General features: G+C 29.9%; 1 protein-coding gene across 1 annotated transcript in view; it reads left to right on the forward strand.

Annotated features, from left to right (window-relative positions):
- Nucleotides 1-4,904: 4,904 nt before the first annotated feature.
- The window catches only part of LOC131846037 (cytosolic carboxypeptidase 1-like), a 72,287-nt gene continuing 60,893 nt past the window's right edge, over nucleotides 4,905-16,298 (forward strand). Inside the window, exons 1-3 of the mRNA XM_059195249.1 lie at nucleotides 4,905-5,069; nucleotides 6,243-6,293; nucleotides 9,527-9,661. Coding sequence (XP_059051232.1) covers nucleotides 5,063-5,069; nucleotides 6,243-6,293; nucleotides 9,527-9,661 — 193 coding nt within the window. The 5' untranslated portion in view covers nucleotides 4,905-5,062. The remainder of the gene's footprint in view (nucleotides 5,070-6,242; nucleotides 6,294-9,526; nucleotides 9,662-16,298) is intronic.

Genomic DNA, 16,298 nt, shown 5'->3' on the forward strand with positions numbered 1-16,298 from the left:
CCGCCCACGACCGCAGAAAGAAAGTAACTAGATACGGCTCGGGCAAACTTGTACGCAATGTTACAATAGTCTTGTAATTACACAATACATATTTTACATATATTTTTGGAATATTACACTAAATCACACTATCTTTAAAAAGAAAACAAGTAATTAAAAGTTTATATCTTTTATTTATCTATTTATAATAAGTAACATATTTTTAACAAACTAATGTTTAACTTTAAAAATAATTATTAGATGATAATTATTTCATCCTTCTTAATTACATATTAACTATGACACTGTTAGCTCACTATCACAATGGACCTTTATTTTCATAAAAAAATAAATAAATCGTATCTTTAATATTTTAAATAATATCGTATCTTTGTAGATTGTAGCTTTTATATATCATATATGTACTTTTCACAATTTCTCACAGTCGTTAATTTTTATTTAGGTACATTATATTCTTGTATGTCATATTTAGTTATATTTGACATGAAGATACACATATTGTACGATGAATATAGATTGTATCACAAACACAGATATATTTCAAATAAAAAAACAGATAAAGTCTCGGGTTTGCCCTATTACGCTTCATTTACGCAAGAAGGGCCAAGTACAGATCTGTATCTACAGTACAGATACAAAAAATAATTGAACCAATCTAGTTATCTTTATCGAGGTTCTTCCATACCTACACGTTTATAGATAGGTACAATCATACACTTCAAGATCATTTAAAATGTTGCATTCTTATTTGGTCAATGCTCAATAAGTATTTTAGTACACATACCTCATGCTTTTTTATATTCGATAATTACAAGTCATAATCATTTATACATATTATAATATAGGCTTGTTTCACTACTATAATTGGTTTTAGTTATTTTAATGGCAACTTAACATATTATATATTGGCACTAAACCGGTCAGTAAATGTTTTACCCAATCCTTATTATTAAAATAAAAAATATTAAGGGTCACTTCTTGAGATTTAAATTATAATATCTTTTAAGTTAAACCAAATTACACACTTTTGAGTTAGGTGAGTCTGTCACGTAAAGAAAAATTATACGTAGTAACGAATTTTATATACGACTACGACGTCTTCCTATTCAGAAAAGCAGCGGGTAAAATTGTGTTTTCAAATTATCCAAGAACCCTTTGAATAATTCAACACATATAATTTATAAAAATCGATATAGCCGTTTACTATTTGAGTGACAGTAACACCTACAGATTAATTATATACACACATATATATTAGGATAATTATAATGTTTTCGGCGCAGTAAAAGATTGAATAAAAATTACATAAATGCAATAATTTATTGCACACGTATATCATTGCAAGGGTAATAAACACAAAGGACAGTGATCTTACGAATATTTTATAGCACTGTAATAATTATAACGAACTCAGTAGTTGTTGGTATTGAAAAAGTAACTTTATATACATAAGCACAAATATTATTGTATAAAAAATATTTTTAAAATAACAAACTATATGTATATGCGTCATCAAAATATCATGATTTGATTTGATTTTCCTCCAAATTATAATATTATTCAAAGCACCATATTGTATACATTCTATCATTATATAATAGTAATTACTGTTATATAATGATAGAAAAGTGCTCTGAACATAATGAAAAAATAATGAAATTATATTAATAATTTTTGACACCAAAATATTCGTTCATTTTGGATATAACTCCCATTCCCTATACCCTCATTACAATATTCCTATCTATATAATAATGTCACTAAGAATAATAGTAAATAATATAACAATCCTTAAACTTTTTTGGCTTTCTTTTGCCGTACTTCTCCTACTTCGGGGAAAAAAAACTCCATAACTTTGTCCTTGAAAAGGTAAACGATTGGTTTAGGTACTTCTGGATGAAATGGGTTTGTTCCACCCACATACACAGGAGCCCATATATTTTTCAACATTTGCAAAATTAAGCGCATCAATTTTATATGGGGCATTTTCGAGGCCTCTGTGAATTTACCTAAAATAAAATAGAAATTATTTAGAAGGCAGAGAATGAAAAACATATTTTTTAATTGCAAATAATAATTTATATGTATATTATTAGAATATGACTTAGATAGCGAATATATTCATATGTTAACAGTGAATCATTTAACTATTAATATCAAACTTTATATTTTATTTTAATAAAAACCTACAGTAGGTTTACAATATTTTGGTCTTTTCTGTTGAGGTATTAATAATCTTTCAAATAGACAAATGAATCTATACCTATAAAATGTTATACGTATTATAATCTATATATATCTATTGAAGTAAAGTTCTACAACTAGAAGGAAAATTTTCAATATACCGCCCGTTTGCCTTCTCACGCGTGTTCTTTTATTTTTCATAAACTCATTATGCGGGTAACTTAAATCGGTGCTTAACTGTCCTTCTCCGTAAATAAAGCCACTATTATCAGCAACATATTTTCTCATAAAGCTGCCAATGGTATTTATTGTCTAAACAAAAAAAACTAGTTTAGGTACATTCTCATGCATCACAACAAATTAAGGCTCGAGTTACTTTATCAGAATTTCAATATTTGCGTCAGAAAATAAAATCAAAACAACTTTAAGTATCAAGAGCAAGATTCCTTTCTGACAAACAATAATAAATAACAATATAAAGGCAACAAATGCAGAAAAACAAAAGCAGGATGACAAGTAAGTATATAAAATAAATTCCATTTTTGATTTTGATCTCGTTTCAAACAGCATATACGTACCGTCCCTGTGTTAAGAGGGACGGTATTTACCTACCTGCCTGCTAAAGGATGAGTTAATGAACTATGCATTTATAATATTTTGATTTCATCCCGTGATAATTATAGATAATAAAATTGGGTAGGTATAACAACGTAACATCTCGACGAAATTAAGTTCAATCCTTCATAGGCTTAATTGATGGTGAATTATGTTATAGTAGTCTTTATATACGTAAGTATAAGTATATAAAGACTACTATAAAATAATTATTTCCGTGTGTTTAGAAGTGCTAGTAAAATAAATATTTAATAAATTAACATAATCAAACACTAATCAAGTTACTTTATTTTCGTAATCTAATACGACAAAAGTGCATTTTTTATTAAACACATTTTTTTTATATTTGTCATACAAACATAAGCAATATATGTAAAATATTGAGATAGTGCGTAAAATCAATTGATTTTATAAAGTTTGTTATCTCGCTAAAATTGGTTCTACCGAACGAAGCTGCGAGGATCGTCGAGTATAGATGTTGTTTATTAAAAATATACCTGTAACCTCTAAGTGAACTCAAATCTTTGCGGAGGACCTTAAATTAAAAAAAAGAAACATACCTCTAAGTTCTTATAATCCAGGTCATTAGCAAAAACCCATCGTACATTGTGTACAAAACATAAAAAACAAATAAACTTATATATTTTTGGTATATAATACATATTGCATGTGAATAGTAGGAAAAACGATATTAAAATGAAAGCACTGTACTGTGTAGAATATTTTTTATAACGTAATAAAAACGTATGACTATTTACGCAAATAGTTTCCTAGCGTATCTACGTTTAGTACTGAACTATTTCCAAACACCTATTGTAGTTTACAATATTTCTATAGCAAATATTTACATATTTCGTTGATGAGATGCATTGATCTGCTCGTTAACAATGACTGCTATGCTTCTATGCAATTTACTTCCTAACAACGTAGTTATGTTCTAAAGACACTATACTACTAATACATAATAATGATTAATAATAAAATTCTATACCATCGAGATTATTATTCCAGATGAAAGAGTCAGAACATTCATATGTGCTGGGTACATTTGGGCAACGTAGTAGGTGATGAGACTCCCTCTTGTATTATTGATATCTATAGCAAAAAGTTAGAAATACAAATTTTAAACATAACTACCCGCAACTTCGTCATATATTTAGATAAAAAATAACCTCTATCTCCACGTGATACACACTATCTTCATACATCAATGCACACTTTAATATACAATATTTAATATAATTTTTAAGTCTAGAAATATATCATTCATATGAAACAAATTCCTACACCACTGTCCAAAACTATCAGGCTTACAGGTTTGTATTCCAAGATTAGTATCTCATATAGTGATACAAATATCATGATCTGTAGAAATGTCACTTGTGTGATATGAGTTGTGAGGGCGATTGCATGTAGGCTGTGGCAAATGTCATGTACAGATCAACAATTGTGATCTGGAGCAACCTCGTGAGTGGCCACAAGTCAACTCTTAAAAGTCAATGGTAATTTTTAACCTATAGCCAACAGTAATTTGTTAATACCATCGTACATATGGATAGATAATCAATAACTACGCATAATGTAATGCTTTTAAGTGATCTTAAGATATTTTTATCTCATTTAAACACGTGATTGAATATAATGCTAAATTAGGATTTGGTAAATATACATTTCCTAATCAAATGGTATTTTTAAATTTCATGCCGATTTAGTATTATTATAGCGCAAATTACTTAGCGTATAGATACTTCGTATAATTATTATTAACTAGATGACCTTTCCCAAATAAAGAAAAAATATTCAATAACCTAACCCAAAGATCCAACGAAAAAAGTTTCATCGTTCTACCTTTAAAAATGTCGACACATCCTTACAAACTTCATCTTTCCTTCCAACCCTTTACCATCCACTTTTCGCATTAAAATGTAATGTCCTTTCTCAGGTCTATCTGTGTACAGTAGTTTTGGCGTGAAAGTGAGACAGAGTTACTTTCGCATTTATAATATTAGTAAGGATTGTATTATTTCACAGTAAACCCAAGACTAAGAATTATATTTTTTATAAATACTGGCTCTATATTAAATTCTGTGGACAAACATTGACATTTGACAAACCGTCAAAAATTCTCAATCTGTTTCAAAAATATCTAAATACTATTTCAAACCCTTTCAAACTAAATCAGAAATCAAATGTATCAATTGTTACATTGAAGAAGACGTCTGTGATGTTAATGATACTCAAACTATTTTGTAATGAATGAGAAATGTCAGGTGAGAGAGCTAGATGTTTAGTTATTTTTTAATGGTCACGGAAATGTCAATTGATAAAACTTAGCATTGTTATTACCAATACATCTCCAACATTAATAATACTGATAGCTGAGAATAAGACAAGTTTTAAAGCTGGCGTTATAACCCACTACATATATTGTCGCTTAGTATCATCTCATATTTACTCGTCGTGTCTTTAGGTGATTGTTATATATCTTGTTAAGGCCACAATATGTGAAGCATCTTCATATTATATATATCTATTGGTGTACAGAACATAGTAAAACAAAAAATATATTTAAACTATATTTTTTTAGTTGAATAATATATATCTAAAACCAGCATTTCCTTTACGAGATGACATAACTTTACAAAACAAAAAAGTTTGTATATACATATTATTTTAATTTTAAAATAAGGCAACTTGCTATCATTTGAAACATACTTGTTTTGAACATAATTACGAACATTCACAGTTTTATACCAAACTTTTGAAATAAATATACAAGGTAACAGAGGATCTTTATTTGTTAAGGGTTAGGGAAAAAACATAAATACTAAAGTATGTGGATAGAAATCAATAGATACGCACATTTTATTTTACATAATGAATTCACCGTTCGTTGACCATTATAATTAAAACAAATAATATAGGTATTAGTCATTCTCATAACTTAATCATTAACTGTAGATATGATGTCTACAAAATGTCAAACTGGTTATTAATTTATTTATGAGTACTTTTACTAAGTCTTCACTAATATTATAAAGAGGAAATATATGTTTTTGTATGTTAAAATTAAAAATGAATACTACTGGACCAATTTCAAAAATTCTTTCACCATTATATTGTTACATTGTGTCTGAATAACGTAGGCTATATTTATTAGTAGAAAAAAATTGAGATCCAATCAAACATTTCAATATTGAAACCTAAGCTCCAAAAAAATTTGCCAATATCATTCGTTGTAGGTATGGGCCTCTAGCTAATATTTTTTTTTATTCTAAACTATCAGCTATAAATAGTATGTCTTTTACATTCTAACTTATCTTTACATAAAACTTGACTTTAATAATGTCTATATGCGCCTACTTTCTCTCTAATTAATAATCTTCACTTTTAAATTAGTAATATGCATTTGTTACAAATAAAAACCTACTATTTCGTTACAGCTACCGACTCTTCGGCACAAACACAAGAAATCAAAAAACCAAAACATAAATGTAAGTGTAAATAAATGTACTTAAGTATATTTAAAAAATATATTGTTCTTAACGGAGACAACTGAAAGTAAATAGGGATTTATTCAGAAGTGAATGAAATACTTAGTTTTAATCAACAATACTGGCAAATAAATTGCTGTTTATGTACATAAACAGCGCATTATCCATGCATCACCCGTGATACTAATTATGTCATTCCAGTCGAATGAGATTTCATGCCTATTATCCTGTAATTTCACTACATAATCGCACTCTACAAACGAAACACAGCTTCAAAGCAGTCTGCATGACGGCTGAAATCTCACAGAGGACAGTCTATCTCTGGTAAGTAGACAATGCATTGTACTGATTTCTTAAACACCAGACTTAACATAAACATAGACGTACAATAAATAAGTATAAATTTATCTGGTATTAAGTGGAAATTGATTTAAAAATAATTTGTATAAAAAATTATAGAAGCGCTTAGTAAATATTTACGTTCCCTACACAGCTCTATTTAATGCCGGCTTCCATAGGACTTTTATCAATGAATATTTAGGAGAAAAGATTTCCCGTGGCGGCGCGCCGCCCGCCCCGCACGTCGTCGATTTTCCTTTCAGTCAGTGTTGCCACCTTACTGGTTACACCACTAAAACTGGTAGATTCAACACACCCTTTGGTAGTCGATGGCTTTCTAGTGACTTTTTAGTGAATAAATATTCCGATTTTTTATACGTTATCCCGATAGGAAATTTTATATGTCCCTTATCAAAAAAAATGTAAAAATTGGTTTTGTAAACGCCTAGAAAATTATATTACTAATAATGAAACAAAACATTACTACATTTTCTAAATATAACAATTTTGATACTAAAATACTCTTTAAATCACTCAAGTGTTAGAATAATAAATTTACATAATAATGGTCATTGTATTTTTATTCCTATTTAATGAAACTCAATGATTTAACAAATTGAATTGGTTTGGTATGGTTGAATTAATTTTGCCACAATTTTTCAATATTATATTAAAACTTTTATAAAAGTATGTATAAAGACATGCCTTTATATGTAAAATTATAATTTGTTTGTTTCCCTAATGGTTTCATTAACATACGTTTAAAACTTTTCATGGTCTAGTGGCTTTTTATATTCTGCCTAATGGGGCTCTCCCAAACATTGTTGGCAACACTTCCTTTCAGCGCGTCGCGGGATTCAGTCGGGCTACGGACGCCGCCGGCGTTGTGCAGCGACTCGCTCGCACTTTACAAAACTGTTTACTCCAATACAACAATTCTATCAAGAAGGGGCCACACACAGCACTTACACACGTACGTCCAAACCGATCATTTTGTGTGACCATAAACATCTACTTTTATTCAAATGAATATCCATACACATAAATTCATTGGTGTCAATGTAAACACGTTGTTATGTTTTAGTCCACATTCTCAACAATGCTAATCTCATTATTTCCGCTATTCTATCGAAATAATTACCACAAAATAATTTTCAATATCACAATTCACGGTCAAATACTATTTTCTAAAGAACTCGGAATTAAACCTCATTCCATGGGTACTGTCAAATGACATTTATATACGAGTGTATATAAGTTTGTTTGTATACAAAACATTAAATCTTTATAGACAGTGCAATAAAACGAAATTTTAAATTGATCACACAAATTAGAAACAAAATAGAAAATAAGTATCTAATGATTGCCAAAATTTACAAAAATAATTCTTTAGTCGATGTTTTGTTTTTAGCTACTCGCCTGCATTGTATCTAGGTATTGTCCGATTTTGTGTAATCGTTTTCTCTTTATTTATGTGACGTTCGTATGTTTTGTTATTTAAAACTACGTTTCTGTCTCATATATCTCATTCAAATAGTTAAGACTGCTTCAATTACTAATGAATAAATAGAACATAACATTATCATTGACTACTTACACTAGATGTGTCTAGTTCTTGTACATCAATATTACTTATTATTATAGAAAATAATACATTATTATATTAAAAATAATAATAACTAAGTCGCAAACCAAGAAATCATTTTTAATAAAATGTGGAAAATTGTACACAAAAACAGACCTTTGGTGGTGCCAATGGGATAGCGAGGAGGTTGTGTGAGATTCTTATTATTTAAAAAACCTCATTGAGTACCTATGAGCCGCCGGTACCGGCATCACTTTAGCATCGCCATTCCGGCGTCCTCAAGATGTTTTAGGGCAGGACCTTACTCGTTTGTTAGGGCAACCTATTGCGCCAAACCAACAAATCTACTAGGATTTGTTAGAGTTTGGGGATATACTTTTAAAATAAGTCATAGAGAGTACGGGGACATCACACGTAAAACCTCAGTAAGGGCAACAGCGAAATCATCAGCGCCACATTCAGAACCTGATACGTGGTGCTGTTCATGTATGTAACACACATTTTTTACTACTTTCCATCAAGTAGACCATCAGATTTTCCCCATATGTAACTGATATAACAAAATAGACAATATACAGTAGGTACATTATATATAACAGGTATTTCATACAGATAAGGTAGGATTTATTAGTACTATTAGTATACCTATGCTGCTTTTCGTCATTGTTTGCCATTCTAATTACATAAAAAACTATGCCTAATAACATAATCGATTTAAAAACTGACTCTCAGTACTCTATCTTCGTTAAAACGGAACTGACTATGATATTTCTATTTATTAATGTTTCATACATGGTGCTTTTCATATAGTTATGTAGGCGACGACTACCACTTATCATCAGCTTATTTGCCATTTCAGTTACATAAAAAACCCTGTTTGCATATTATATCTGTTAGTTCTATAGCATCTGGTAACCCCACGTCCTCACGATTTTCGTGTGGGCGCAGCTACCTCTAAGCCTGCACCATAATCTACAAGTATTGTAATTGTACTGTGGATGATAAGCATTTGTTTTCTATATTTTTTATTAGTCTGTACCTCAGAAATTATTTCATAGCCGACAATTTTAGCCTTTAATTTCATTTTAGCCCAAAATTAATACGTTTATTGTAAGTTCGAATTATTATTAAATTATAATGTTATCACTAAAGGCAAACAAAAAATATTTAAATTTTTGCCGTAAATTGTCCGTCAGTTAAAAGTTACATCGCTCATTCGATCCCGACCTATCAGAAACGCAAACTCTGAGCAGCCGGACTGTAGTTCTATATATTTGATGATTTTTAAATATTAAATGTGTTAATGCAGCATATCGCATGGCGGACGACTCAGCAGCGGACTGTCTGTTCGAACGCCTCCGCCTGCATCAGCAGCGTGCACCTGACTCCACGGAGGTGGCGCGCGCCATTACAGCGCGTATTAACTCACGACTCACGTCACACGGTAAGGCAACCAAACTTTTAATTATAGGTATATATAGTATTTAGGTGTTTTGTCCTCGCTATCGATCACGATACTGGTCACGAACTGCACCTATAGAACTCTACGTAAATATACAGACAAAAAAAATAAGTAAAAAAGTGCATTATAAATACGGTCTTATCGCAATATGCAATATCTTGCATACAACATTTATTTCTTTAATAAACGTTAATGCACAAATATACATAGAACATACATGTATGACTACATATACATCAAACATGAATGACTTGATTGCCATGCGGAAAAATGTGCCATAATCACATGGCGGAAATTCAATAGACATTAAAAAATATTTTAAAACTGTACTCTATTTCAGTATTTACTCAGTTTAAATATGGTTCTTTCGCGTATCTCGTTGAGCCCCAAAGGCGATAACGACAACGCTTTGTAGTAATCTATGGTCGTAATACACCGAGCTATATACAGAGTTGAGTGGTGCTTATCTCTACTCGTATATATTTCAGGGAATTTTCAGGGAAAACAAATTCAAAACTCTGAATATTGATAGTAAATCTAGTAGGACTAGGTACCTATAGTGATTCTACCTACTTTATATAGCGATTATTTCGTAACATTGACGAAACGGCAAAACGTAATATCCAGTATACTCGTACATGGCGATATTAACACCAAAGGACATTCTCTATCAGTCTATTATGAAGTAACAGAGAATTTAATAAGCAGTATATTGTACAAAATCCAACGCTGAAAATCTTGGAATAGTAACGTTGTTGGTTTTTACATATCATCATTATAACTACTATAATCCCTTTTCTGCTATGATACATTACTCTCCATTAGGCTAATGTTCCCTATTTGCTTTACTATTACCATGTTAAAAGGTACGCCTGCTTCACAAAATTTAATTTACATTAGGGGAACTACTACAACGAACTCCATAACAATAGAAGGTGCCCTATTCTTTACGCTGGATTCACACAATAAACTACCATGAACACTATCCTTACGTGTCTATTTTTTGTATGTATATCTGTTTTACTTGTATCAAATATCTAATATTGTATTATTAAATACATACACAATGTCATTTTTCTCTCAATAGAACACCGTTCCTCAGCAATGGGATAACGCAGGTTAATAATAATGATAAATCAATTGTGGCTAATTTAATATGAAAGCATTACCATTCCATAATTATATTGAGAATTTTAATATTAGGTATATCTACGCAAATGTATAAGTACAGATGGCCAACTAAACCACTACAAATTATTGAGAATATTAGATGGATACAGAAATACTAAATCCCATCAAAAACATAAATGTGAAATGATAGCCGAGTTTAATATTATGATATATGGCTTGATTGTTGACTTCTACGACAAAAGAGATGAGATCTAAATGGGTGCCAAGTTCAATGGTCTGTCCTGAAATGTATTTATAACAATATAAAATATCATTTCTTCTTATAACTTAGGATAATATACTGTAGCCTAAGGTCTAACTTGGCCAGTTCTCATATACCAATTATTACTTTCGATTGCTAGTTACTATTAATATTAAAATAGGAACCGACAAGTGACATGTTTAGAATTTGCGAAGGCTACAGTATATTTCGTATATGAAAACTAGCCAAGTTAGACCTTAGGCTACAGTATATTATCCTAAGTTATAAGAAGAAATGATATTTTATATTGTTATAAATACATTTCAGGACAGACCATTGAACTTGGCACCCATTTAGATCTCCTCTCTTTTGTCGTAGAAGTCAACAATCAAGGTATATATCATAGTATTAAACTCGGCTATCATTTCACATTTATGTTTTTGATGGGATATCATTACTTTTTGTACAGAAATTATACGAGGTACTTATTTATAACTAAATTAATACCAAATTATTTTTGATAAATTACTGTATTTTCGTATATTTACGGGGTATAATTGTCTTTTTTTTGTGTTATTTTCTATATTTTCTTGTAACTTTTAAATGTTCAAGTGCAATGCCAATTCAGTATCAGGAATTTTTGGGCAAATCGGGGCGGTATAACGTCCACAGATGGTTGTACTCTACAATAGAGCTCTCGTGACTTGGATCAAAATTGTTAAGACATACTATCTAAGGTTTTAACTCTGAAGACTCCAACGTAAACCTGCCCTTTATTAAATATAGAAATATTGCCAAAACTAAGGCCTTGTGATTTGTGGATAATAGGTAATATTATATTAAATACATATGTTACAAATACAATTGTTCTCTATCAACATATACATTATTTAATATCTGAAACTTCGTATTGACACGTTATAGTTCGTAAAGACGATTATGTAACAAATTGACTGTTATCTATTGAATTCTCAAGAAAACAATTTGTTACCAATAAGTTCTCATTCTCGAGTTAACTGTACATTCCTACTTTTAACTATACTAAAATTGTTATTAATTTTTGGTTTAAACTATTGTCTATACCATACGTATTTACTAAAATAATGTAATAATAATATAATCACAAATATATAAGTATAATTTAAGAAAGCTATAAATTTCGTAGCATAAATCGCAACCTTATAGGTTAGATATCCAGAAACAAAACATTGAGTTTTATCGCACCGCTCCCACACGGCGCCACCGCGGCGCCCTGTACCGAAATGCCTACTAGTTAATAATTATTTATAAAAATAATGATTTTACACTATCGATGTGCGCTAAATATTGAAACAATAATTAATACCAAATCTCAGTTAATAACATAATAAATACGAAATTCGACTATACTCCTAGTATATTTTAGACAGAATCTAAATTATAGCAACTAGTGTTTACCGCTCAATGCAATATTTAAAGTTTGCTAGTTATCGACACTGATGTGTCAACGTAAATTGGTAATGATCGACGTTTTCATACAATATTATGGTCCAGTACAAGATGAGAAATCAATGTCAATTGGTGGCTATCGACGTTTTAATAGAATTTTAGTATTCGTCCAGTATAAGTTGAAATAGAATCAATTAAAGTGAAAAATTGTAGTAAAATGATAACAATTTACCAGTTTCAGATTTTTTACTTTATATTCACCTAATTACCTAATACCAAATTTGAACTTCCTAGGTCATCTGGAAGTGGGTTATAATTTTGATCTATAGTTGATCAGTGATAAAAATGACGATTTTTGGACATTAATATCTAAATAACCGTTTGAGATATGTTTATGAAATTTGGAACACATATTTATCTCGCAAGTCTCAATATATGAACAAATTTGACAGGTTTGTGTGAAAGAGTTTTTGAGTTATGAGGGGGTCAAAAGTGGCTCCAAATGGTTCGTGTAAATATACACACGGTGCTGTTTACTTGAAACTCTTACGCTGCCGCGTGTCTAGATCTGACTACTTAAGATCAGATATTTACTTATTTTAGGATTTAGAAAAGAAACACAAATACAATATGTATTAATGTAGTCTTATCCTATATTAAATGCTAACCAAACGAAAAATCGCTTAATATACTTATATATACAAAATAACTGAAGTCAAAATTAAGCCCTTCTGAAATCAATTAACAATAAGTGTAAAGTGAGTTGTTAGTAATGTGATTTTTTAACCCCATGGCCAATAATGTACTATATCAAATTTACCTCCACGCGGGTCTCCCTGGAAACAAATATCATGATAAATTTGACACAATGGACTAACTGATTTAACCTCATTCTCGTCTTACCATCCTTCACTGGTGGCCTACCTACGTATACCATTAGCGCAGGTGAGACCACCATTCCATTCTCAACCATTAAAAAAATTACGTTTCTATGGAATGTGATAAATACGAAGTTGTTCTATCTTTTTATGTGTTTTCATTGTTTACTCGTGTACGCCTAGTGCTATAACTGTTTGAAACATTTCATCATTTAGAGCGGTATAAAACGCAGATGACCCTAATATCGGTGGCGATATTCGAGCAGTGCAGTGAACCGAGGAGTCCTAAATCACCCAAATAGTACCATTATCACTAGATACCATTATTATTTTCCTTGACGATTTGTTTACACTCGAGAAGTTCTATGATGCAATTCAGAAATAAAAAAGTAGTTTATCTCTCTCTTATTTTTGTCTACATGAAAAAATAGATATCAGGCACTAAATTATATTTTAGTTGAAAATTAAGCTTGTACATAGTAAAGGTATAATCGTGTACTCTTATTTCTTTTCACTCTATTTTCTTCCACGTCAAAAATATCAACTACGTCAAAATAAAAAAGGGTAATGAATACTGGAGTAATGTTATTGATTTAAAAATTCGCCAATGATAGCTCCAAATAATATTATCTTCTTTTTATTTGATCATTAAATCCTGTAGTAAATTTTTTTAATTGCGTCTATTAATTAAAAGTATAATATTTTGTTACATAATTACCTTTTCTATACTCGTTTTCAAAGTTGCAAAATACTAGCCTAACGAGTCATAAACATGCTCGTAAATACCCCGCCATATTTGTGGTACCTACCATAAATAACCGAGAACAATGAACAACCGTTATAATAAAACATATATAGACGTTTCCATCGAGATAAAGAGATATGCATAAAATATGTAAAAAATATTCCACTAGTTAAATGTCCGTAATAAATTATGTACATTTCTGTCCAAATGCTTTATATTTTCGGTCCTAAATGTCTTCAATCTGCCAATAAAATTATATTATTATTTAAATTTGTCATTTACAGCGCATGTAATTAGAATGGACGAAAACAAAAGCGCCCGAGGAAAACAAAACCAATTTATTAATAGTTCAGTGACCTTTTATAATAATAATTTGAAATATTTAATGTAATACAAAGGTATTTATAAGAATTTATTACTAATAAATAATACATTTAAACATTTCAATACTCATACTTCATTTAATATTCATATAATACCTGTGTATTTATTTAGAAACGATTATTGTCATTTCTATAGAGTCCTAGCAAGGATTTATTTTACACATATGTTAAACTGAGTATGTTCATTTGTTTTGTTCATCAGGAAGATTTTGTCATGGTCGAATCAGATACTTTCGATTTTATAGATAACTAGTGAAGTGAAGTAAAATTAATTGATGTGTCGTTATTGTATATAGGCTGGAATTAAGGAAGAAGCTTTTTTAATAATCTGTGAATGTCGTTATAAGCTTTGCATAAAAAACTAACAAACAGCCTGTGTGTTGCATAACTATTTATAAATAAAAAGGTTCTTATTAAAAAATTTTACAAAATTTATTACACACATACAAACTAGGTATTTTACAGTTTATCTATCCATTACATACAAAAATCAATTCTTTAATATTGATACACCATGAACCTATTTAATGTATTTAATATTAAAAAGCTATTTAGCTACCTAATATAATTTATACAGCCATGCTAACTCGTATAATGTGATCGTAAAATTGGAACATAATTATTAAACGCAGTTTTCCCATAAACAAAATTATATGTTGGAACACACATTCAGTTTGCAAACTTAACATTATCAGAAATTAGATCAAAGCTATCAGGCATTCGACCTTCGTATCGCGTGCGTATACAAGTAATTAATAGCCCCGCTTTGTGTTAAGTAGATTTAATATATTAATAAATTAAAGAAAAGCAATTACGTATACTACTGTCATAAATCATGTCCTCACGTTTTCATTGACAAGACAATTTTTTCAGAAAGGTATAATACTTTTTTAACTGGTGCTTGCTTATATTACTTTTTCCATTTTTCCAATCGGTAGAAATTATCACCAAAATCATCTAACGGCGAAGGGTAGTGATATATGTTGGATCATACGATTATATAGTCTTTCATTACATATGGATATTAAGTTACGTTAATTTAGAAACTCATCTAAAAATAAACTGTGCTATTATCTGAAAAATGAAAAACAATATTAAAGGCACAGGTAACTTTTGGTGGAAATTTTAGACACAACCGCATCATAAACTTTAGAAACACAATGTTTACTGTGTTTAAATTTAATCAGTAAATATGTAGGTATCTATGTATATACCCACTAAATAGCTTTTATCAGCTTTCTAATTAATTTAAAATATCTGTATGTTTTATTCTTATCTAATTCTGAAGTTCTGATAATTTCTTTTTCCTGTAAACCTATCAGCGTTATTCCATTCTGTTCTCGATGTATTGAATTTTAAGAGTGCATTACGGTTTTATAGGGAAACATAATTTTAAATAATAAGTAAAATTCAACAACAACAATAATTAAATGAATAACCCCAACATGTTTTTGTGTAAAAATACACTTGATTATTTTTTCTCTACAATGTTTCTTATCATTGTTTTCTATTACTTATTGTACATCATACCAAGTTCTGAATATTGATGAGCTAATAGTAGAAAACATGAAACATACTGCTTATTATTAGGTACAAAGCAACTGACTGACATGATTCAATACATATTTTATAGTCACCGGTTTAGAAAGCAATATCATCATAGAATTTATCACGATGCAACTGGCTGCCGTAGTCGACACATGTCTAATTTGCAACTTTATTGATTTCCTGATCAACGCCACAAGGTTATAATATTTATCATGATTTTCGAAACTATACCGGTATACATATCTCTTTATTCTATGCATAATTT

The sequence above is a fragment of the Achroia grisella genome, unplaced genomic scaffold (assembly GCF_030625045.1).
Source record: "Achroia grisella isolate CSIRO2021 unplaced genomic scaffold, CSIRO_AGI_Agris_v1 utg487, whole genome shotgun sequence".
Taxonomy (NCBI): Eukaryota; Metazoa; Arthropoda; class Insecta; order Lepidoptera; family Pyralidae; genus Achroia; species Achroia grisella.